This window comes from Gracilinanus agilis, chromosome 3 (assembly GCF_016433145.1).
Source record: "Gracilinanus agilis isolate LMUSP501 chromosome 3, AgileGrace, whole genome shotgun sequence".
NCBI classification, from domain to species: Eukaryota; Metazoa; Chordata; class Mammalia; order Didelphimorphia; family Didelphidae; genus Gracilinanus; species Gracilinanus agilis.
Window position 1 is genome coordinate 86,592,576 of NC_058132.1, and position 24,088 is coordinate 86,616,663.

The following is a 24,088-nucleotide window of genomic DNA, read 5'->3' on the forward strand; positions in this document are numbered from 1 at the left end:
AGGCTACCCTTCTGTAGGACCAATGTGATTCCCCATTCATACTGTGAACACATTGGGGTGGCTCGACTGGCTTGTGCTGACATCACTGTCAATATATGGTATGGCTTCTCTGTCCCTATTGTTATGGTGATCACTGATGTGGTGCTCATTGCAGTGTCCTATACAATGATCCTCCATGCCATCTTTCGGATGCCTTCTCAGGATGCCAGACACAAGGCACTCAGTACCTGTGGCTCCCACCTTTGTGTCATCCTCATGTTTTATGTCCCATCCTTCTTCACTTTATTGACTCATCGTTTTGGACGCAATATTCCACGACATGTACATATCATATTGGCGAACCTCTATGTGGTGGTGCCTCCCATGCTTAATCCCATTGTTTATGGAGTGAAGACAAAGCAGATTAGAGAAGCTGTGGCTCACTTCTTCATGGGGATCAAGAAATGTTTTTCCTCTTCCTCATTGGACTGATGCCTTCTTTGTTACATTCTTCAGCTGAAAATTTACCCCTAAGATTCCCTGGTCTGCCCTTCTGTACAGTTTCTGTATAATGCTTTTCCCCGTTCAAAGAGATTAAGAGTTATTATATACCTGGATTTGCTTTGGAAATAACATAAAAAATCATACGAATCTTTACCTTTTTAGCAAAAGAATTAGATTCAAATCCTGCTTATACCCTTTCTATCTATGTGACCTTCGGCAAATCATACAACTTCTTTGAACTTCAGTTCATTATTTTTAAAATGGGGATGATAACAATCTGCAGGATTACTATCAACAGAATGAAATGCATGGAGGGCCAGGATTATTTCATTTATGGTTTCATATCCCAGTTTCCTATAGCTGTGTCTGATACAAAGCAGGTACTTGATAAATGCTTATTGATTAGTATCATCTAACAAACTCTTATATAGGGGTTTTGTGGCACTCAACTGAGACAATGCATGTAAAATGTTTTGTAATCTTCAAAGCATTCATATTATGTTGGCTATTATTATTGTCAGTATTGTCATTGTTTTCTCCTGGTCATGTTTTTTTGATGGAGGTCAAATAGAACTAGACTTAGAATGAAGTCCAATTCTATTCTTTTATGTTTAGTGTTCAGTGGATTTTTCTCAGATAAATAAGGTGATCTTTTTTGTTTTAATCAATAAAACTATTAAGAGAACAATTATAGAATCAATAAAAGCATCTTTTGGACAACTCTGGTGGCCATCTGGATAATCAAGATGAGACATAGTTATTTCTCCCTATTCCCTCCGGTTTTGATTTCTCCTTGGTCTATACTTTGAATGCTTTTCATTTCATATAGATTGCAAATTATTTGGTATGGTGTAATATATTAAATTGATTGTTCTTAATTGTTTATGAACCAATGCTATGTCTAAGAAATTGGGGGCAACAGTTTTATTTCATAAATATTAACAACCTGTGGAACAAACTGGGAATACTATGGGTAAGGCCCATCAGCTATGATATATATCAGCTATATATATTTCACAACTAGCAATGTTCCTAAAGAAAACTAGGTAGCATAAAAACAAAAGACATCAATAAAAATTTCTTTAAAAGTCAACTCAGGTCTAAAGCCAGATTTGAATTCAGGTCTTCCTGACTTTAAGCCTAGGGTGCTGCTGTGCCACCGGGCAGGGTAAGTAATTTTTAAATAATTATAGTTTGTTTCCCCCAATTTTTTGAGATTCATTTAAAAATTTAAGTTCCAAAATTTTTCCCTTCTTCCCATTCTGCATCTCGCACTCCCTCAACCTTCAATTTCCCCCATATTCCCTCCAACATTTATCATTTTCCTTTTCTGTGATATTGCTCAATTTGATAGGTATGAGATGGTAATTCAGAGTTGTTTTAATTTGTATTTCTCTAATCAAGAGTGATTTAGATGGGGCAGCTGGGTAACTCAGTGGATTGAGAGCCAGGCCCAGAGATGGGAGGTCTTGGGTTCAAATCTAGCCTCAGACACTTCCCAGCAGTGTGACCCTGGGCAAGTCACTTAACCCCCATTGTCTAGCCCTTAACACGCTTCTGTCTTAGAACCAATATACAGCACTGATTCTAAGGGAGAAGGCAAGGGTTTAAAAAATTTATCTAGACGCTTATTACTAGATTTATAAACATTTATCAGTAAAGAGAAAGGAAGAAAGAAATATATTTCAGCCTTTCTGACTTCAGGTAAAAATCCAATCCCCCATTGCAGCCAGCCAGGCTAGATTTACAAGATGAGAGAAGAGCTCAGAGAAAAGCAGGAGCCCGGAGTACAGAAGCAAAGAGGCTGACTCAGTGTCCTTTGGTGGCTTTTTGTAACCTCAGCTCCTCCTTCGGTGGACAGGACTGGGGATGCTGTGCTGACTGCCAGATGCTGGCAGTCCTTTGTTGAATCTTTCCAAGATGGATGGAGTTAGAAATCCCCTAAATATTTACCTCACACAGGCACAAGGAGGTCTGTGCAGAGGCACAGAGATAAAGGGTTGTGTGTGAGGAATGGTAACTAGTTGAGTTTGGCTGAGATTTGTCATGTGCCAGGAATTACCCCCAATTTATAGCATATGCTTGCCATGTCGGTGTTGTCGCTCCTCTCCACTGGTCTTGTAGCTGCTGATTATCTTGCTGCTCTCAGTTTTAGGCCTTCATCTCTAGAGGCATCTGAGGTTTAGCATTATTCGTCGGGGAGGATAAAGTGACTTGGAATTCTCTCCCTGATAAACACAGGCTGTTACTGATGGGAAAAGAATCACACACGTCTTAAGAAAACTTTTCTGTGCTGTTTTTTTTTCTGTTGGTCATCCTCTCTCCATTTTGATGCTTAAGTGCTTTCAGAGGAAGCTAGCTTAAATACTTCTCTGATTAAGCCTCAAAAATTAGATCTATAATCACTCAAAAGAATTTGGCCTCAAAATCCACATAGGAGAAGCGCCATTAATACCACCACCATCATCACCACCACTGCTGCTACTACTACTACCCCTAGAGCATAAAATAGACACGGTAGAGATAGAAGCAACACTAGAGTTATGCAGTCCTGGGCCATAGGGGAGCAGTCAAAGTGAGAAAATAAGGTCTGGGGTTTTGTTCCCCACCCAGTGGCTTAGAGAAGTCCTTGCCTAGGCTGAGTCATAGTTAGTGCCCTTTGTAAACATTCTCAGATCCAGGTTAGCAACCGGATGAAGGTCTCTTCTTTATGCAGTAAGCTGGTTGGAAACAATCCCTGTACCTGCTCTGAAATTCATGTGGGGATTGTACCAGTAGAATACGCCAAATACGTCGACAGGGACTACCTCTCACGTCAAACACTACAAAGAATTTTGAAGTGGTACAAATGGTGTGATCCAAGAAATAAATGAGCAAAAATGAGCATAGAGCCAGACGTGGGAAGAGTGATGAAGCTCAGTAATGCTCCATTGGCATCATTGTGATGTCAAATGAAAGTAAGGCAGGTCTAGCACACTGGGTAGACTCTCTGATGTAGACAATGGAAGCAGGAAGACAACAGTTGCATAGGGTAGGCAACATGGAAATAATTACATCTTTAGAGAGAATAGTCACCCCATTGAGGTAACAGTTTCATTTGATGATATGAATGCTTGGGTGTTCTTTCAGGCAGGTTCTATGGCTACAAGTCATATACAGTTTCCCTAGGATCAAATTTGTGGGTCACTTAAAGGGAAGAGGAGAGGTGTATTATATTACATAGTCTGCAACATATTACTGATGAAGAATCACCCAGAAGACGTAGCTTAAAGAAGATGATCATCAGGAGATACACCATTGAAAACAGAAGTGCTATATCATCATGCAGCAAGTGAAGTATAATTGGTGGAAAGTCTGCATGCTCCATTTCCATCTAAACAACAATAAAAGGTTTGGGGGGTGGACATTAGATCTTTGGATAGACCCCATGGGCAGTTTATGAGAAGACATGAGCAAGAGTTGCACAGGATGAGAAGGAATGGATAGGAATGCCCACATTAATAAGATTCTGAATTTATTAATGAATTGAAGAGAAGCAGCATGGCATAAGAGATAGAGCCCTGAGACAGAAATACTTTCCTGGGTTCAAATCCTGTTTGAGACACTTGATAGTTGTGTGACCCTGGACAAGTAAAAACCTCTTTTCTTCATTTATAATAGGATGGAATTGGCCTTCATGATCTTTCAGGTCCCTTCCAGCTCTAAATATATGATCCTATGATTTCGATGAGAAAGTAGGCATTTATTGTTGTTCAGTCATTTTCAATCATGTCCTACTCTTTGTGATCTCATTTGGGATTCTCTTGGCAGATACTGAAGTGGTTTGTCATTTTCTTCTTCAGCTCATTTTATAGATGAGGAAACTGCGGGTTAAGGGCTAAATGGGGTTGAGTGACTTGCCCAGGGTCACACTGCTAGTAAATGCCTGAGGCCAGATTTGAATTCAGGGAGATGAACCTTCCTTGACTCAATGCCTGGCACTCTATTCACTATGCCATCTAGCTGCTCTAGTAGGCATAATAGCCACATATAACACCGATGATTTTCTTGTATCTTCTTTTGGAGAAATATTACTCCTTACAGTTAATTCATCTTTCTGAGTCTTAGTTTTTCAATCCAAGAAAAAGGAATGATAAAACCTGTAGTATTTATATACATGTCTGTCTCAGGGCTGTTTTGAAGCTTAAAAGAAGTTGTGCTTTACAAACTTTAAAACTTGGGGTGTAGCTAGGAGATTCAGTGGATAGAAATCCAGGCCTAGAGATGAGGGGTCCTGGGTTCAAATTTGACCTCATATGATACTTCCTAGCTGTGTGACCCTGGGCAAGTCACAACCCTCATTGCCTAGCCCTTACCACTCTTCTGCCTTGGAACCAATATACAGTACTGATCTTAAAAGAGAAGGTAAAGGTTTTTTAAAAAGCCCAACTCTATGTAAGCATCAATTACTAGTACAATGCTATTATTTGGTTCCTATTTTGGCAGTAGTACTGTTCTGATTTTTTCCTTTCTTTTGGATTACTTTTCCTTTGGGGATATTTTGAAAACTGATTCCTGAGAACATTTAATAACCTCTCAGCCCTGGGTACTTTTCCATCCATATTTAATTTGGCCAATTTGTTCTTCCCTACTTCATCCTCTTAAGTGCCATTGCCACTTCCAAATATTGCAGTAATAATAATATTTAGCACATATTGCCAAAGCAGTTTACAAATATTACCTAATTTTATCCTCACAACAATCCTGGAAGGTAGGTACTATCATTATTCCCCTTGCGCACAGGAAAAAGCTAAATGACTTTCCCAGGGTCACACAACTAGTAAATGTCTGCTTTTGGTTTTGAACTCAGGTCTTCCTGACTTTAATTCCAGTGTTCTGCCCACTGTGTAACCTAGGTATCTCAGGACTCACTCAAAGTCAGGCAAGGAGTGCTAGGATTCGAACCCAAGTCCTCTAATTCCAAATCTAATTCTCTTTCCAGGGCATCATGCTGATTGCAGTTATAGGACTGTAGATTTTAAAATTAATATCCATTACTCCAAGTATTATATTTATAAAGATTTATTAATATTTAACTAGAGAGCTAGAGAAAACAGGCAGCACTTACCCAAGCCACTCACATGGCAGAGAGAGGCAAGACGGAGGGAACAGAAACTATATACAAACAACTTAAAGACTCACATATAGGAAAAGCAAAAGGGATTGTGGGTAATACAGAAAGGAGTTTTGTGTAATGTAGTTTTAGGGGGTTCAAGATTTTCCAACTCTAGGGGACTTAAGGTAATTGTATCTTTGAAGATATGGTATCATCTTTCCCAGTCAAAATTGACTTTATGACTGAAAATTATTAGGCCAAAGAAAGGCTGGGCTGGCTAAATACTCTTTTCTTGCTAGGATTCCACATATAAGTTTGTGTTTGGTGAGATCTGTTGTGTGGGATAGGGCTGGGCATCCTCCAAACTGGCCACTATAGCAACCTCAAGACCATTTATAGCTTATCTGGGGGTTTAGAGTCACTGGTAGAGGAAATGAGGACACATCTATATGAAGAGAAGAGATAAATGGATTCTTTAGTGACTGATCCATAGAGACCAGTTCAGCCAGAAACTTCCAGCAGTTCAATTAGGCTGGAGTTTCCCTAGAGACATGTGTGAGAGGCTCCCTTCTGGCTATGTGCCCCTTGGAGATTTTGTCAGAGGAAGGATAAATGCTCCTCTATTTCATGTCACACTCCCTGATACATACAGCTTTCTGTATCAAACAAAAAGCAGCTCATTGCAATTGGGGTAAGTTTTTGCAAAAATTGTTGGGTACAGAGTGCATGTTTTCCCTGGGCTTTTTGTGATTTCCTAGAGTTATCTTTTCTGAATGATATTCCTAAAAAGTGAGGAGGGAAGCTCTTACATGTTCCAAAGCCTTTTGAGGGGGCAGATGCTTATGTCACTATCTCTTTTCTTCAAATTTAAGGAGGAACCTATCAAGAAAGACCATGAGAACTGACCTGAAAATCAGACTTGTGATCCATCTATGTTGGATTCTGTCTCTTACAATTGGGAGGCCATAATTTTTTTTTACATAATATTGCTTGAAAACATTCCCTAATATTGTTAAACCCTTACCTTCCACCTTAGAATCAATATTATGTATTGGTTCCAAGGCAGAAGAGTGGTAAGGGCTAGGCAATGGGGGTTGAGTGACTTGCCCAGGATCACACAGACAGGAAGTATCTGAGGCTAATTTTTCTAGTGAACCCTGATGTAGACCAGCTCTCTGGCCACTGTAGCACCTAGCTTCAAAGGTATTTTGAAGTGGTAGAATATACTAACAATTAAGAGAAGGGTCAAGGAAAGCCTCACATAGGAATTAGCATTTGATTTAGTTTCCAAGGATGATAAAGACTCACAAGGGACACAACTGAGGAAGGAACACATTGTAGGCACAAAACACAATTTGTATAAATACTTGGGGACCAACATGGAATGTTGAATTTGGAGATCAACTAGAAGCCCAAATTATAGAGTGTGTGAGAAGAATAAAGAATAAGATGACTATAAATAGAGTTTGAAGCTGGATTATAATACATAGGGGCATGGAAATCTAGAGCTAGAGCTAAAAAGGACCTTATAAGAAGACCTAGGTTTGAATCCAGTCATAAGACACTAGCTATGAAACATTGGGTTGCTCTCTTAAACTGTTTGCCTCAGTTTACCAATCTGTAAAATGAGAATTATAATAGCCCCTACTTCCAGGGGCTGTTGTGAAGATCAAATGAGATCATACTTTCAAAGTGTTTGGCACAAAGTAAGTGTGTTATAAATATTATTGTTTATAATTTACTATAATAAATACTATTATTATTATTATTATTATTATTATTATTAATTACTTGTGTCCATGTGGGTTTACTCTGCAGAATGTTAGTTCTTTGACAACAAGGAATGCTTTGTTTTTGTCTTTGTGTTCCTAATGCCCACTACTGTGCTTTAGAAATAGTGCTTAATAAATGTTTGTTGAATTAAATTGCAGTTTGTGTGGGTAAAAATAAGAATCTTCTTCAGATACAAATTAGACTAGATGCCTTCTGAGATCCCTTCCAACTCTGAGGTTCTGTCACCAACAGTTTATTAAATTAAAAATAATTTTTATTATCTTTTTATATTTGCCTGTGTATTCCCCATACTTCTCCTTCTTAGGAGAGGAGTTCTTAAAAAAAGAATAAAAAAGAGAGGAAAAAACCTAAATGAATCTAACATATCAAAATATTTATTGTTGTCTTTTACATTTGCTAAATGTATTCCTTTCATCTTTCCCTCTGTGGGGGAGTTCTTAATAAAGAATGAAAAAGAGAAAAAATTCAATGAAACTAAACAACATATCAAAACAGTCTGACATTTTTGTGTAGTATTCCGTATCAAGAATATCTGTTTTTTTTTAAACAACAACTTTTTACTAATAGAAGGTTGGGCAAAAGTCATTCAAAATAAGTGAAAAAGGAAAAGAATAAGATGCATAAAACTTAGGTTTCAAGTGAGCAGACAAATATATTTTTAGCCTCTAGGGAATCTGCCTAAATCGATTTCTCTTTCTTCCTTTGTGAAATCTTAATCTGCATGATGCACTTTTTTCCCCTCCTATTTCCTGGGACTGATAGCTGCGTCCTAAAGTCAAAAGATGGGCTTGAGTACTGACTATGTTTGGTCTTAGTGGTGTGTCTTGGGTCAAGTCACTGAATCTCTTTAAGCTTTGGTTTTCTCATGTGCTAAACTAATTATCTCAGAGAAGTGCTATGAGAAAGAATTTTACAAATTTAAAAGTATTCTATGTATGACATAGTTTGATTATGGTTACAATTATTCTTTCATGGAATGGTATAATTTTATTTTCTTATACAATCATCTTTATGGACCGCCACCTCAATGGTTGTCCACTTATTTAGTCAATAGTTAGCCAATAAATGTTTATTAAGTACCTTCTATGTGCCAGGCACTGTGCTAAGTGCTGAGGATACAAATATAAAAAGTAAGACAATTGTTGCCCTTAAGGATCATGTAATCTGATGGGAGAAAACAACACACACAAGAAAGCTAAAAGGTAGGGAGAAGGGAGGACTGAGACATGGGAGTATGGTGGAAAAGTCTGAGAAATTAGATTGTAAATACAACATAAACAAGTTTGTTACATCTCAGGCACAATAACGTCTTGAAATTCAGGTTTTTTTTTAACTGTACTCCATTCTAATTTTGTCTGACCCTCATCTCATTTACTCATCGTCTTATTCTTTTTCAGTCTCTGCAGAGGATCTCAAAGCTGACTATGATTAAAAACAATTTCACTGTCTTCCATCCTACAGTATTTGTCCTGCTTGGTATCCCAGGGCTTGAGAGTTACCACATCTGGCTTTCTATTCCCTTCTGCCTCATGTACATGACTGCGGTGTTGGGTAATGGTGTTCTCATCCTTGTTGTGCTTGTTGAGCGCAGCCTCCATGAGCCCATGTACATCTTTCTTTCCATGTTGGCTGGCACTGATATACTACTGTCTACGACTACTGTGCCCAAGGCCCTGGCCATCTTCTGGTTCCGTGCTGGGGAGATTGCTTTTGATGCCTGTATCACCCAGATGTTCTTTATACATGTTGCTTTTGTGGCTGAATCTGGGATCTTGCTGGCCATGGCATTTGACCGATATGTGGCCATTTGTACTCCCTTAAGATACACAACTATCTTAACGCCTACAGTGATTGGGAAAATTTCCCTGGCTATTTGGGGAAGGAGCATTGGGACAATATTTCCTATCATTTTCCTGCTTAAGAGGCTGCCATATTGCAGGACCAATATCATCCCTCACTCATACTGTGAGCACATTGGTGTGGCCCGACTGGCTTGTGCTGACATTACCATCAATATCTGGTATGGTTTCTCAGTCCCAATGGCATCAGTATTAGTTGATGTTGCACTTATTGGCATATCTTACACCCTGATCCTTCGTGCTGTCTTCAGATTACCCTCCCAAGATGCCAGGCACAAAGCACTCAACACATGTGGCTCCCACATTGGGGTCATCCTACTTTTCTTCATTCCATCATTTTTTACCTTCTTGACTCACCGCTTTGGCAAGAATATCCCCCATCATGTCCATATTCTCCTTGCCAATCTCTATGTTCTTATCCCTCCCATGCTCAATCCTATCATTTATGGGGCAAAGACCAAGCAGATTAGGGACAGTATGGCTCACATGTTCTCCATCATGGCCAAGGGGTAAGGAGCTCATGGTCTGGATAAACTCTTGGTGGCCTTCTTTTTTAGGAGATTTTATGAAGGAAGTAGAGGTTTGGTGGGATACCAAAGAAATAGTGGATTGACATAAAACTTATTGCCCTAGAGAGATGTTTTCAAAATATAAAAAGTCAGGAGGCAAAATCCAATGTAGTTCTTGAGAGATTAAGGATTTATCCCTATAAGTTTCATATACCAAATCATCATCGTCACTGTCTCTACTATCACCATCAATCCCTAAAGCATTATGCAACAAACATCATGCAGTGTTACTATTATCTTTGTCTTCAGAAGAATAATCTGATTTCTGTGTTTGGTGATGTTCATAGAGAATAACAAATAAATCATTCCTTCTCTTGGCCCTTGGGGAGCTTTTGAAATAAGCAAAAACAAAGATGAACTTTGGAGGATCTAAAGAAAATAAAATGAGAAACAATTAGCAAACACACTTGTGGGCAGCTAGGTGGACAGTGGATAGAGAGCCAGGCATGAAGTCAGGAAGGTATTTATCATCCTAAATTAAATCTGACCTCATATATTTATTAGCTGAATGACCTTGGGCAAGTCACTTAACCTGATTTACCTCAGTTTCCTCATGTGTAAAATGAGCTGGAGAAGCAAAGAGCACACCATTCCATTATCTTTGCCAAGAAAATCCCAAATGAGTTTACAAAGAGTTGAACATACTGAATAATAATAAACACACAAAACAGAGAGGAAGACAACTTATGTGACATCCATGATGAGCTTATTGCATTATGGAAGAGGAGGGGTGACAATAGAGGATAATACAGGACAAAGGAGGGGAACAGGGGAAAAGATTCCCTTTCTTCTTTTAAATTCTGGAAGATTTTATAAAGCAAGTTTAATTTCAGAGACTGAATAAGAAAGGGAAGTAGACCTGATGGTAGTAATAGTGGGGTGGTGAGTTTGGCCAGGCTGGAAAGGAAGATGTTCCAGCTCTAAGTTGCTTCCTGAGAGGATTCAGAGGAAGTAGAAGAGAAGCAAATGAAGAATCTTTCTTTGAAGGGATGTGTATCTGAGACTAGAGATTTACAAGGATTGAACATGCTATTTATCACTGAGACACATTTTGTGTGTGATCATCCTTCTGCCAAAGGGAGATCACAAAGAACCCTACCTCTCAAGGGAAAACACGATTCAGGTAGGTGTCAATTAGTGTGGAAAGTTGATTTAGAATAGATGAACATATAATCTTTGATGCAATTCAAGCAAAGAATCCAAAGAAAAGAGGGATGCCATGGTTTACACCAAAGGGAGATTTTCTTACATGTGCAGCTAAGATACCCTACAGCATCAAGTACTCTGACTTGTACTTCTAGACATACATTTTCTGTCCTCTAACATCTTCACTCTTTTACCCAACGTGTACCCAGGAGACTAGGATCCTGGGCTTAATGTTCCAGTATTAGGGGGGTAAAAGGATGGTGAAGAGCCTCAGAATCATGGGGGGATGGGTTGAAGGAACTTAGCACACTAGATCCTGGAGAAGTGAGGACACTTGGGGCAAATGATAGCTATCCTTAAATATTTAAAGAACTTAGATTGTCTTGTTCTTGGCTCTAGAAGGCAGAACTTGTCACAATGGGCGAAAATTGCAATCTAATTTAGAATTGATTTTAGGAAAAACTTTCTAACAATTAGAGCTATCCAAAGGAGGAATTGGGCTACCTTGGAATGGAGTAGATTCTTCCACATTAGAAATCTTCAGGGAAAGATTGCATGGTCACTCATTGAGGATTCTGTAGAAGGGATTTTTTTTTTCAGTTTGATTTGGACTAGATGGTATCCTCAATCTCTGTCAGCTTTGAAATTCTGTGACACTATTCTTGGAAACAGGGCCTCTATCACAGCTTTTCTTTTAGAGGCAGGCTTATATCCCTGGAATTGAGATATCCGAAGGAAGCAGATAGATAGAATTCTAACTTGATATATACCTAATATATGGAGAAAAGAATGCTCCTGGGACCTTTCTGCCCTTTGCCCCACTGGCTAGTGTAACATAGGTGTTGCTCTGGACTTTTCTCTACAGAGATAGGCCAGGTCTCAGGTCATATCTATTTATCAAACCCGTGAGTTTCATCTTTGCATTTATGCAAACCTATGTGGATATAAATATCATGCATTCAGATTAAGAAATTGAGCCCTGGATAAAGTTATTTGCCCAGCATCACACAGTTGAAGTGTTTGAGGTAGGATTCAAACCCAGGTCTTCCTGTGTCCAAATCCAGCAGATTGTAGAATAATCCATATTGCCTCTAGACTACCCTTGATCTTTGCCAAAAGGCGGAGAAGCGATCATGTTGCCTCTAGAAAACAGGTCTCCTAGTTCTCAGATCTACACTCTTATTATTGTGTCTCTGTAAGAGACTATTTGTGTAAAATGAAAAGATCCTACTGGGCTACTGCAGGAGAGGTCAAATCATGGATTTTTTCTTTTGATTCTTCCAGTATTTTCCTGCCATTCCCCTTATCCTTCCACAATGATGTCTTCTTGAACAGTAGAACAATAAGGAAGGCCTTTTGTAGAAACTCTTCCAACCATCCACCAGAAAGAAATTACTACTGAGCTCATATTTTGCTTAAGGGAAATTAGAGTCTTGCTTTTACTTCTTCCTCTTCACTTTGGAAATTTAGAGATAAAAATCACTAATCTGTTCATTTTGGAGCCCTTGGCCAGGAAAAATCACAGCAACTTTTTACAAAGAATCAATGTTCTCTTTGTCTCTTTCTTTCTTCCTTTTTTTTTTTTTTTTTTTTTGAGATTTAAGATTCTTTAATAAGGCACAAAATGTCACCAGTTTTGTAAACTAAAATTTACATACCAGTTCTTCTATCCATAAATATTGAATATTTGTAATATGTATAACCAGCTCTTTACATTCGGATAAATATGGAAATTAGGCAGGGCAGTATATACATTTTGTTGTATTTGCCAAAAACAATGGGCAGATATAGTTTATATCTTTTTTTAAAATATCACTTTACATAAACAAATGTAACAGTTCCACACATAGAGAGATCCAGGCTTGTACTACATAAATTCTTGACAGGACTGTAACAATATTGTACTGCAGTACTTAGACTGGGCTTGGGGATGGAATGTTTGCACTTTATAGAAAAAAAAAATTAACATCAATAATATTCTGTTAGATCGGCATTTGGATTGTAATCCTAAAAAGGAATTCACATTGTGGCACATATTTATTAGAACATTCTTGCCATTCAGTACAAATAGTTGAATTTCTGCCTTCCCGCCCCCTCCATCCACTGGCGAACCCTCCCCTCCCCCCAATATGTAAAGACCACAATTCCACAGATCCCTCCTCCTGATCCAGCTGTGATATAACTATTTACAACATCAAACAGTACATTTTATGCTAATAATTCTGTATTTACAGAAGAAAAATGGTCAATGTCCTAAAAGCCCCATCAAACGAAGACCTGGAATCATCAGCCCTACAGAGATGACATTTGGTCAAGCAACCTCTCCTGTTTTCTTCTACCCCTCATTTACCAGGTCATTTCTCAGAAACACAATTCATTAAAAAAAAAAAAAAAAAAAAAGTTTGATTCTTGATTTTGTGCACTCCTGGGTCTACTGGCAGATTAAAAAAAAAATAAGGTTATAGGGGCTTGTGTATGGGGTTCTGTTTTGATTCGCAGTTAAATTTTTTTGTGGAGTCTTAAAAAATTCGTTATTTTTTTGTGGAGTCTTTTAAATAGGGTTTTGTTTTTGTATTTTTTTTCCTGGTTTCTTTTTTCAAACTTACCATTCGTTAAAATTTGTCGAGAGCGTGCTGTGGCCAGACGGGTGATGGAGTGCTGAAGAAGATGGAGAAAGGGAGCTCATGGTCTGGTTTTCCGTGGAAGGAGATACAACGGTGAGTGGGGTAGAAGTTTCGTAACGTGAACTGGCGGTTGGAGAAGGCTGCCATCCTTGGAAAGGCGATTCGTGGACCCTCGCGTGTTTTCTGAGCGAGCTCGGATGAGTGTAGGACTTGTCACACATTTTGCAGAGATAAGGTTTATCAGAAGTATGCACATGCATGTGCTATTTGCAAATCGCCTATCACAGCCTTCGAATTCACACTTCAATGGTTTTTCACCTGTGTGAATTCTTTTGTGAATCTTTAAATTCTCTGATCGGGCAAACGCTTTCCCGCAGCCAGGAAAGGGACCACGGAAGGGTTCCCCCCCCAACCCCCCTCTACCGCCCCCCCCCGTGTGTACTCGGGTGTGGTTTACAAGTTTGTATTTGGCTTTGAAACGTTTCCCCTCTCTCAGACACACTTCCCAAAAGCAGATGTGTTTGGACTGCTCTAGGGGGCGCCAACGTACTCCACCGTGATATGAATTACCTACTCGTGCATGCTGCTGAAAGTTTTGTTGCAGGACTTTTTTGGGGTTGGACGACTGCTCGGGCTCAATCCTCTTACAGATTGAGTTCCTGTTTGATGGACTGCCGCATGTAGCGAAAAAAGGCCCCTGCCCCGTGGTAGGCAGCCATGCTCATGCTTATGTGCCCGTAGCGGTGGAGCTGGATGGAAGCGTAGTGCTAGCGTTGTGCTCTGAGCTCGGGCTGGTAGCCTGGCCATACTGAACAGGCGGCCCATCCACGTCCCGGGAGAAGCCCAGGCGCATCTCTAAGTTTACCACACTGGGCGAAGCGTGGCTGGCCGCCCGGGAAGGGAAGGTGGCTCGCGGTGTCGATGTGCCCGTGGGGCTTCTCCTGTCTCTTGTCTTCCTGTTTGTCTCTATCTCTGTGTCTTTCTCTTCTTTTCCCCTGCCCAAACCTCCCAACAACATATTGCAAATTGGTTATCGCCTCTCTTCCTTATAATCTATTATTAATAATGAAACATGTAGAAATCAGACATTTTTATGACTTTTAAAATTCGTCATTCAATTTTAACTAAACAGGAAAGTAAACAAACTTTAAAGAACAGATAGGCTTTGGCTTTTATATATGTTCTTCTTGTTCAATGAGTTAGAAGAGAAGAGACGGGCAAATCATTGCCCTGCCTCAGTCTTCCCAAATGGAAAGTTCATCCCTGACATATTTGTCCAGATATATGTTGGAGGGTTCTTCTGGCCTCAAAGGGTTAAGGCAGCACTGGCAGCAGCTGAACTCCATTGGCTGCTTTAGTGCTAAGAACCCGGCCATCTCTTCATTTGCTCCATTGCCACTCAAAAATCATGTGCCAAATGTTTGAGTTTTACACATCATCTACATATCTTGTCTGAGAGATCAGTGTTCTAAGGTAAGAAGGTAATGTTGCCTTTTAAGGCATAGCCTCACTTCAGTATCTATATCAAAACAAGAATGTTTCTGTCCCCTTCAGTTGTCTTCATCTTGGCTGCCCCAACTTTTTTGATAGAGGGGGTTTGATGTTCCTTTTTAAAGTCAGGAATTTACTATCCCTTGCAAAATAAATTGGGGAAACACATGACATCCATTAGATCTAAGTAATTATCCTGTGACTTGATGATTTATCTGCCCCTAAGCCTGAAACCCTGAGGCATCTCTGTGGTGTAGTGATGTCAGGAAGACTTATCTTCAATTCTGCCCTCAAACTTACTAGCTGTGTGACCCTTGGCAAGCCACTTAATTCTGTTTGCTTCAGCTCCTCATTTGTAAAATGTGCTGGAGAAGGAAATGGCAAACCACTCCAGGATCTTTGCCAAAACCCTCAAGAAGTCATGAAGAGTCAGAAACCATTAAAGTGACTGAACAACAAAACCTATTTATTCTCCCTACTTTTCAAGTATTTCAGCACCTGACTCTCTATTTTCCTTTCTTCCCCTAATCCCCCCTCTTTTTATTATGGAATATTAATGTCCACAAAGAAACTTCCTCAAACTTTCAAGCATCTCATTTCCCCAGCTTCCTTAAATCCCATGACCTCTCCTTTACTCCACCTCAGCACCTCACCATCACCCATAACTGTTTCACTTCTCTAATTAGAAACTGACATTTCCTTATCTGTCCATAACCTTTTATTTGTGTGCTTTTCTCTATGCTTCCCCTCCAAAACCTAGTCTTTGCCCTCACTGAAGTATATAATCCCTCCACCCTCCAATAGTTTGTCAGGCCATTAATACTTGTCTGATTTCACTTTCCTCCCTCTCTGATCTCAACCTAATAGTCAACCATTTCAATATTATATGGCTCTCTGCTTTTGAATCTTTTGCCCCCTTATTCTCTCACCACTTGCCTCTTGCCACATAATGAATCCTAGATTACTCCTATCATTCACTTCCTCTGTTCTTAAACTTGTACTTAGTTGGAAGTACAACTTGAACATAGTTGGAAGAAGCCTCAGAAACATACTGATTAGATCCTTTATGCATTCATGTCATCTAACTCAGTTTGCCTTATTGGAGAAAGGCAGTTTAAAAAAACTCACAATTGATTCCCTATCTCATTTTCCATAGAAGTTACTTAAACTTTCCCTCTCCCCATTCCCCCATGGATTAGTTTCACATCCTCAAACACAAGCCCCCAATTACACAAGATTAGAAAATCCACTGTTAATGGAATTGTGATTTATTACTATTAAGTAATAATAATTATAAGCTAACATTTGTATAATTTTCACTATGTGCCAAGAACCATATTAAGTTCTTTACAATTATTATCTCATTTGATCCTCACAACAATCTTGAGTTTTAGGTGCTAATATTATTCTTATTTTAAAGATAAAGACATTTGGGCAGAGGTTAAGTGACTTGCCCAGTTACATAGCTAATAAGTGTCTAGTGTTATATTGAATCTCTGGGAGCTTGAAGTTCAATTTTGATTGACAGATAAGTCAGTTGGATAGAATGTTCCCAGAGAGGCATGCGGGACTGGGAGAGAGAGCAGTTGAGAACCCTGGCAGAGGTTCTGGGGTCTTTTACCTGCCCTGAGGCTAGAGATCAGTGTGGATCCTGGTCTTTGATGATAGGGACTTGCAAACACTACCCTGCAAGCTCCTCCTGTGTTTCCTGTACCATTATCAACTTGTACTTGACCACCATCTCTGTGTCTACTGCCCCTAGATATTAGGAGTTTCATCATCTTAGCTAGCTAGGCTTCCCAGGGCCCGGGAGGGATCCGGGAAGTGGGCAGGAGAAGAAGAAGAGGGTGGAAAGGGTGAATATATCTCAACTGTCAAGGCTTAAGATCTATGGAAGAAGAAGCTGAAGATTTCACAGCAGTTTACCTACTCTGGTTTAGCCCTGGCCAGGCTGGACCAGAGGGAAGCTATCATCTTGATTCTTCATTTGCCTGCAGTTAGAGATTCATTAGTAGCAATTTAAAGTAGGGTCTCCTAATACCTCAATCCTTACCATTATCCTTCTTACCAAATATATTCAAGTTTAAAGTACCTTCCTGAATTGGTTTCCAAAGCTTATTTTGGGAAGGGAGTCATGCAGTCAGATTATCAACGTTATCCCAGCTGAAGAGCCCAATAATTAATACCAATTAACCCCAGTTGGGCCCTGAAGGGATAAATCACTTTGACCTGAAGGATCCTGCCTGGGCAACTGTTATAAAAGAGAAGTACCATCTTATCATCTCTTTATACATCATCTTCATATACATCAAAGATAGTAGTGACCTCCTTTTAATATAACACTAGTAAGTCAGGTCTTCCTGGCTCCAGGATGGGTGCTACCACCTAGTTATAATTAGCTAGCACAGGACACAGGCAAACAACAAAACCAAGCTTTAATAATGGGTTGCAATAATGTTATAGTTTGATTTGATTATATTCTTGTTTCCCTCTTCATTCCCCTCAAAACCTCTTGTCCACCCGTTTGAGAGAAAAGGAATGAAAATTGTGAAGGGAGATTTAAAATGGAGAATTTTTTTCAGTTTGTTCTAAGGAAATAGGGGAAGAAAGAAGCTGTGGACTGGAATGCTTCTTGATCTCACCAAGAGCAACTACTAGATTCCCCTCATTTGGTCCCATTGACCACTGTATTCCTCATGGTGGGGCTGCTTTCTTCTTTGTTTGAGGCTAAGGGGCGGGAATGAGGAAGCTTCAAATGTCCTCTAGGTTATTAAACTTAGACCTGCTTCCAACGTCTGAATGAAGGACTTGTATTCCTACACACTCAGGTAATGGTTTCAAAGAACCAAAAAACACAAGCTTTCTTGGGGAGTGTATATCATGCCAGATTTTTCTGTGTGGTACATTTCCATTTTACTAATAGCATCTCTGTAAATGCAGAACACACATTGTCTCCCTGACTTCCAACAGACACAAGTAGTTGAAGAATAAGAATAGATGCTTGGCAAAAAAGAAGCCTTACAAAAGGAATCAACGCTTAGGACTTCAGATTTGATAGCCATGAATATAATATAGAAGATTTTCTCTCTAAAGAATTGTCTGGGTTGGTTAAAAAAAGCCACAGAATGATTTTATGTTTGACATATTAAAAAATAAATCCCTACTTTTTATCTTAGTAACAACTATTAAAAAAAACCCAAACCCTTACTTTCTCTTTTAGAAACAGCACTAAGTTTTGGTTCCAAGGGAGAAGTGTGGTAAGTGGTAAGCATTTGGGGTTAAATGATTTGCCCTGGGTCACACAATTAGGAAGTGCTCCAGGCCAGATTTGATTCCGGAGATCTCCTATCTCCAGGCCTGGCTCTCTATTTACTGAACCACCTAGTTGCTCCTTAGTATGAATTCTTAAGACAGAAGGGCAAGGGCTAGGCAATTGAGGGTAAGTGACTTGCCCAGGGTCACATAGCTAGGAAATATCTGAGACCAGATTTAGACCCAGGTCCTCCCAACTCTAAGCTTGGTACTTTACCCACTGTATGATCTAACTGCCCCTGCTTAATATATTTTTGACAGATTTTCCCAGGGTCTTTTTAACTACAAATCTATTTTTCATTAATCTAACAAACCTTGTTATATCTCTTTTCTGTGACATCTATATCACCACTCTCTCATTATGAAACTTCTTCCTCAGCTGGGCAGGGAATTGACTCTTGACTTTCAACGATTCCACGATATTTTCTTTTTTCTTTTCTACCCTTTAAGTTCTCCAACTGAATCTTAAGTGTTGAGGCACTAAAGACTTGAGACAAGGGACCGTGGACCAAGGATTCAAGATTAGAGAAGTGCTTTGCAGATGACATGCGATTAGATCATTTTATTTCATTGTAGAGAATGACTGTAATCTGAGCCATATCAGAGAGCATTTGTTTTATTGGATTATTCATCACAAATAGCAGTGATTTCTGTGGTGGAAAAATGGGACCTCTGAAGGGAATCTGTTGTGTAAATTCTTCTAAATAACATCGATTTGCATTTATATGTCACTTTAAGATGTACAAAACACTTTCTCAATAGCAACCTTGTGATGAGGTAGGTAGTCTTAGGTTTAGAGGTTTAGAGAAATTGAATGACATGCTCATGTTCACCCACATGGTAAATGTCAGAATCATTGTTCAAACCTGGGGCTCCTGATTTCAGGTTCCCTGCTTTTTCCACTATATCATACCGTTTCTCAAAGGGATTACAACTGAGCCTGGCTGCCCTGGCTTCCTTCAAGTTTTAGCTCAGCAATGCCTTTTCTAAGAAGCCTTTCCCAATCCCCCTTAATTCGAATGCTTTTCTTCTCTTGATTTCAATTCACATCTTATTTGTACAAAGCTGTTTTCTTGTTTGTCTCCCTATTAAACTGTGTCCTCCTTGAATGCAGAGACTGTTTTTTGCTTTTCTTTGCCCCCAGTGCTTAACACAGTACCTGACATATAATAAATAGGTATTTAATAAGTGCTTGTTGACTGGCTAAAAGGTTTGAATAAAAAGTTGTTCATTGAGTGGTCAGGCTCTTCTGTCTGGTTTTCAGGATCCCTTACAATCTGTTTCCAGCCTACCCTTAGAGACTTCTTCCAGAACTCTCTGTGACCCAGACAAACTAGCTTACTCTCTCCTGTAAAATACATTCAATATCCTGTCTTTGTGCTTGGCACAGATTGGCTCTCTTTCTGAAGAATGTGTTATATTTTCACATCATTCTTTTTTCTCCATTTCTCCAAAGTTCAGTACAAACACTACCTTCTACCTGAGTAGTTTCTGATTCTCCCACCTACTGCTAGTGCCTCTCATTCTGCAACTACCTTGAATTAACCTGTTATTTACTTAGTATATATTTTATATATAAATAGAATCACAGAATGAAGAGTTGGAAGGTACCTCATTATAGCCATCTAATCTAGCCTATATATATACTAAAGGAAAATATCTTGCTTCTTCCTATAGAACAGAAGCCTCTTGAGGGCAGAAACTATTTTATATTTGTCTTTGCATTTCCAGTGTCTAGCATAGTGCCTGACAACAGTAGGAACTTAATGAATGTTTGCTGATAAATTTATTAATTAATTATGAAATCTATGTCTGGCTGCTTGTAGTGAAGAATCCAGGTTGAACTCTTACTTTACTTTGCAAATAGTTGAGATTATAGTTTTACAAAGGCAGTTAGCAATAGTAAAACAGTATTTATAGAGCTCTTGATGCCTTTCATAAACAGCTTCCCTACAGGCATCATTTGCATTGACAATCCTGTCAGTCATCTCTAGGCACTAGCTAAACAAGTGGCATGACTAGAAGGGGAACAAGTCCATGCCCAGCACTATTACTACTGTATTTCCTTATGTGTCTTTTATTCACCAGTTAGAATTGAGGACTGAAAAAATTGGTGGAAATGAATCACCACTCCCAGGAGGTTCACAAATGGGGGCTATTTCCTGGACATTTCTCTACCTATCCCAAATACCTTCTGGAAGCCTACCCTGAGCTCCTGGGTTCTGAGAGCATATACCATGGGGTTGAGGGCTGGAGGGATGACATTGTGCAGTACATTGAGTAGCACAGGGATGAGGGGGAACTTCCTCCCTGCCAAATGTGTGACAGACACCACAACAATAGCTGTGTAGAAGAAGAGAATGAGGATGAGGTGGGAGCTACATGTACTTAATGCCTTTGAAATGGCTTCAGGGGAATTCAGCTTCTGCACAGAGCATAGGATCAGTACATAAGAGGAAAAGACCAGGGCCATATCACTTCCAATCATGACCCATGCCAGGGCCAGCTGATAAAATCTGTTTACTGTAATATCATCACAGGCCAGGCTGATGACACCCAAGTTAGAGCACAAGCAATGTTCAATCTCATTTCGTGAGCAATAATGGCGCAGGGCAGCCAGCACAGGCACCGGCATGACTAACAGGCTATTTCTGAGCACCATTGACATTGCAGCTTTGAAGATAAAGGTATCTGTGACAAAGGAAGGGTAATGAAGAGGATGGCAAATGGCCATATATCTGTCAAAAGCCATGCAGAGGAAAATGCCTGATTCCATGCCCACAAACCAGTGAATAGCATATATCTGAGTAAAACATTCAGGGAGGCTGATGGTTTTGGCATTGAACCAGAAGATAGCCAGGATCTTGGGCATGATGGTGGTGGCCAGGCCTATATCCACTACAGAAAGAATGCCCAGGAACTTGTACATGGGTTTGTGCAATGTGAGGTCCTGCCATATAGTCAGCAGGATGAGGAAATTGGCACTTAGGGCTAAGAGGTAGAGCAATACCAGGGGAAAAGAAAGCCAATGCTGCCATCTGTGGATTCCTGGGAAACCCATCAGGATGAATTCAGAAATCTGGAGGTGGGAGCTGTTTGGGGTACTGAGGACAGGAATCATGGCTTGAAGTGTCTTCTTAATATCTGTCTGAAAGTAAAGGGAATACAAAAAAAATCTATAGCTGGAACAACAGATATGGCATCAGGACTGGAGGTGAAGGACATGCTTCTTTTTTTCCCCAAGGATTCACTTGTTCATATCTGTACATGACATTCACTTCTCTCGATGTTGGAAGGACTCTAAATGAGTGAAACAGAAATGATTAGAAAAGTCTTTTTAAGAAATATCAGAGCACAAACAAGGGAGAAAGGCTGAAGGAATATTTGTTATCGTCTCCCAAGCTACGCAGAACATTTTTTTCTCAGCTGTGTAGACAGAATCTCCCTCCTTTAAAATCCTATTGGGTTGCCATCTACTTCTGGAAGCCTTCCCTGAATAATGCCTACCCCCTAGCTACATGCTGGGGATAGTAATCTTTCCCTCTTCAAAATTTTCCTTAGCACTCTTTGAACTCATCAGACTTTCTCTTGTATCAAGAAGCTATCCAGATCGATGTCTTTTCTTCTAAATCTATGATAGCAGATTATATGCCTTATTTCTTCTCTGTACAACCAGTATAAAATATAATGCCTTTCACATAGGTGGGGCTTAATGGATACCAGTTGATTTTAATTGAATCTGAAGAGATGATAGTAGATATCAGGAAGAACCTACTTTGTCTGGGAAGGAAAAAAAAATCTGGATTATATTTCTGATGGATAAAGGAGAGTGGTCTCTGTTCCTGGAAGGTTTAGATCTTTTTTGCTAGAAAATGGGGGGCTATCACAATGATTTTTCTAAGTATCTCCTGGGTCTGGGATTCTTAGATGTGTGCATAAATCTGTAATTCTAGAACAGGGGTTCTTAATTTCTTTTGTGTCATAGGCTCCACTGGCAACCTGATAAAATGTATGGATATCTTCTTAGAATATATTTTTAAAAATAATAATTGAAGGAAATGCTAAGTTTCAGTAAGCAGTTAGTGAAAACAAAGATTTTTTTCTACATTCAAGTCCGCAGAACTCTACCTTCAAGGTCCATGGATTTCCCAGGTTAAAAAATATGTATTATAGAGACTTTGAGTTACCGATATCATTATCTCTTTGGCTAAGAACTTTGCCATCCTTTTCAATATGGCCAAAAAGATGAATGTCATTCTTTCTGTCCTGATATCTAGCCCCCTTTTACTGTAATTGTGAAGAGATTGAATTATAAGAGAATAAAGATGCAGTTTAAGGGGTACTGAGAAAGCAGAGGAAGTTAAGGTGTGAAGAGGAAAGACTGACATAGGAAAACATAGTAAGAAGATCCTTTTCCAGTCTTCACCCTTGTAGGAGTTAATTATAAGAAGGGGTAGTATTGTCTTCTCATACTAAGAAATCATCAACATCCAGATTTTATTCTTATGACCAAACCTGCTGGGTTTAGACTTCTTATGATTTGGGGAGGAATCTTACCTTAGCTCTTGCTATCAACTAGAGTCTAGTGCAGTGGAGATGGCCTGGTTCAACATTGATCCTGCTTGTGCCTCAAGTTTCCATTTTCTACTTGATTCAGTAGCTCAGAGGTGCTGTCTGTTTCTGATTGCTTCTTTTATTAAACATCTTAGGTTCTCCAGGGAAATGAATGCTCTCAGCATCATGGAGAGCACTTCAGGGGTTTATCAAGTAACTTCTGTGGAGAGGGAAATGTGGGTTACTTTTCAAGGTTCTGGGGAGGGTAGCGAATATGAACTTTTGAAATATATAGTTCTTTCCCTCAAGAAACTAATAGTTTAGGAAAGGGAATAAGAAAAAAAACCTTAGACACACAATTAACTACCTTAGAGAATGATAGAACAATGCACTATGTGAAGCCTGTTGTTACTAACCAGGGAGGTTGGGGATAACTTTCTAGAGGAAGAGAAATCTAATTTGTTTTTTAAAGGATGGAAAGGAATTCAGCAAATGAAGAGGGGATTCCAAGCATGAGGAATAGTGTAATCCCTGGCATGGAAATTCATGTTCAGGGTCCAGTGAATCAACATGCATTCATTGACTACTATTTGCCAGGTACTATTTTAGGTATTAGAGATACAAATTCAAACCCAAAACAGTTTCTGCCCTCAAGGAGCTTACATTCAATTGGTGAAACATGTTTACCTATTAATAAATACAAATGTTATTCAGTTGTTTCAGACACGCCCAACTCTTCATGACTCCATTTTCTTTTTGGCGAAGATATTGGAATGGTTTGTCATTTCCTTTTCCAGCTCATTTTACAGGTGAGGGAATGTAGACAAACAGGGTTAAGTGACTTTCCCAGAGTCACACAGCTAGTAAGTGTCTGAGGTCATGTTTGAACTTAGTCTTCCTTACTTCAAGCTAGGTGTTTCCATTGTGCCACCTAGCTGCTCCCGATACAAATGATAGATAAAGTAAATATCAGATAGTTTCACAGGGAAGGCCCTGGGTTGTGTATGTAAGTATGTTTTATTGTGAATTGGAAAAGCTATCAGATAGAAGGCACTTTACCTGAGCTTTGAAGGAAACTAGGGATTCTAAAATGAATTGTTAGATGTTCATTCCAGGCAGAAGGGCAGACTTGAGATGGAATGTTATATGAGAAGAATGAGA

At 39.4% G+C, this 24,088-nt stretch overlaps 3 protein-coding genes and 1 pseudogene across 3 annotated transcripts in view; 2 read left to right on the forward strand and 2 right to left on the reverse strand.

Annotated features, from left to right (window-relative positions):
• The window catches only part of LOC123241089 (olfactory receptor 52B2-like), a 2,419-nt gene extending 1,948 nt beyond the window's left edge, over positions 1–471 (forward strand). Inside the window, exon 3 of the mRNA XM_044668795.1 lies at positions 1–471. This exon is cut by the window's left edge and continues 3 nt beyond it. Within this exon, the coding sequence (XP_044524730.1) occupies positions 1–471 (471 nt within the window).
• Positions 472–8,522: 8,051 nt separating this feature from the next.
• LOC123238640 (olfactory receptor 52B2-like) lies at positions 8,523–9,744 on the forward strand. The gene is made up of 2 exons (XM_044665846.1): positions 8,523–8,531; positions 8,791–9,744. Exon 2 carries the CDS (start codon positions 8,797–8,799, stop codon positions 9,742–9,744), a length of 948 nt encoding a protein of 315 aa, XP_044521781.1. The 5' UTR covers positions 8,523–8,531; positions 8,791–8,796.
• A 3,676-nt stretch (positions 9,745–13,420) lies between these two features.
• Positions 13,421–16,802, reverse strand: LOC123241090 (annotated as a pseudogene).
• Positions 16,803–20,528: 3,726 nt separating this feature from the next.
• On the reverse strand, positions 20,529–21,494 carry LOC123238641 (olfactory receptor 688). Its single transcript, XM_044665847.1, has one exon. The coding sequence runs from the start codon at positions 21,492–21,494 to the stop codon at positions 20,529–20,531; it is 966 nt and encodes a 321-aa protein (XP_044521782.1).
• Between the last annotated feature and the right edge of the window lie 2,594 nt (positions 21,495–24,088).

What these genes read in the sequence shown, in the direction of transcription:
- LOC123238640 (XM_044665846.1), top strand. Translation starts at nt 8,797, where the DNA reads ATGATTAAAAACAATTTCACTGTCTTCCATCCTACAGTATTTGTCCTG.
- LOC123238641 (XM_044665847.1), bottom strand. Translation starts at nt 21,494, where the DNA reads ATGATTCCTGTCCTCAGTACCCCAAACAGCTCCCACCTCCAGATTTCT.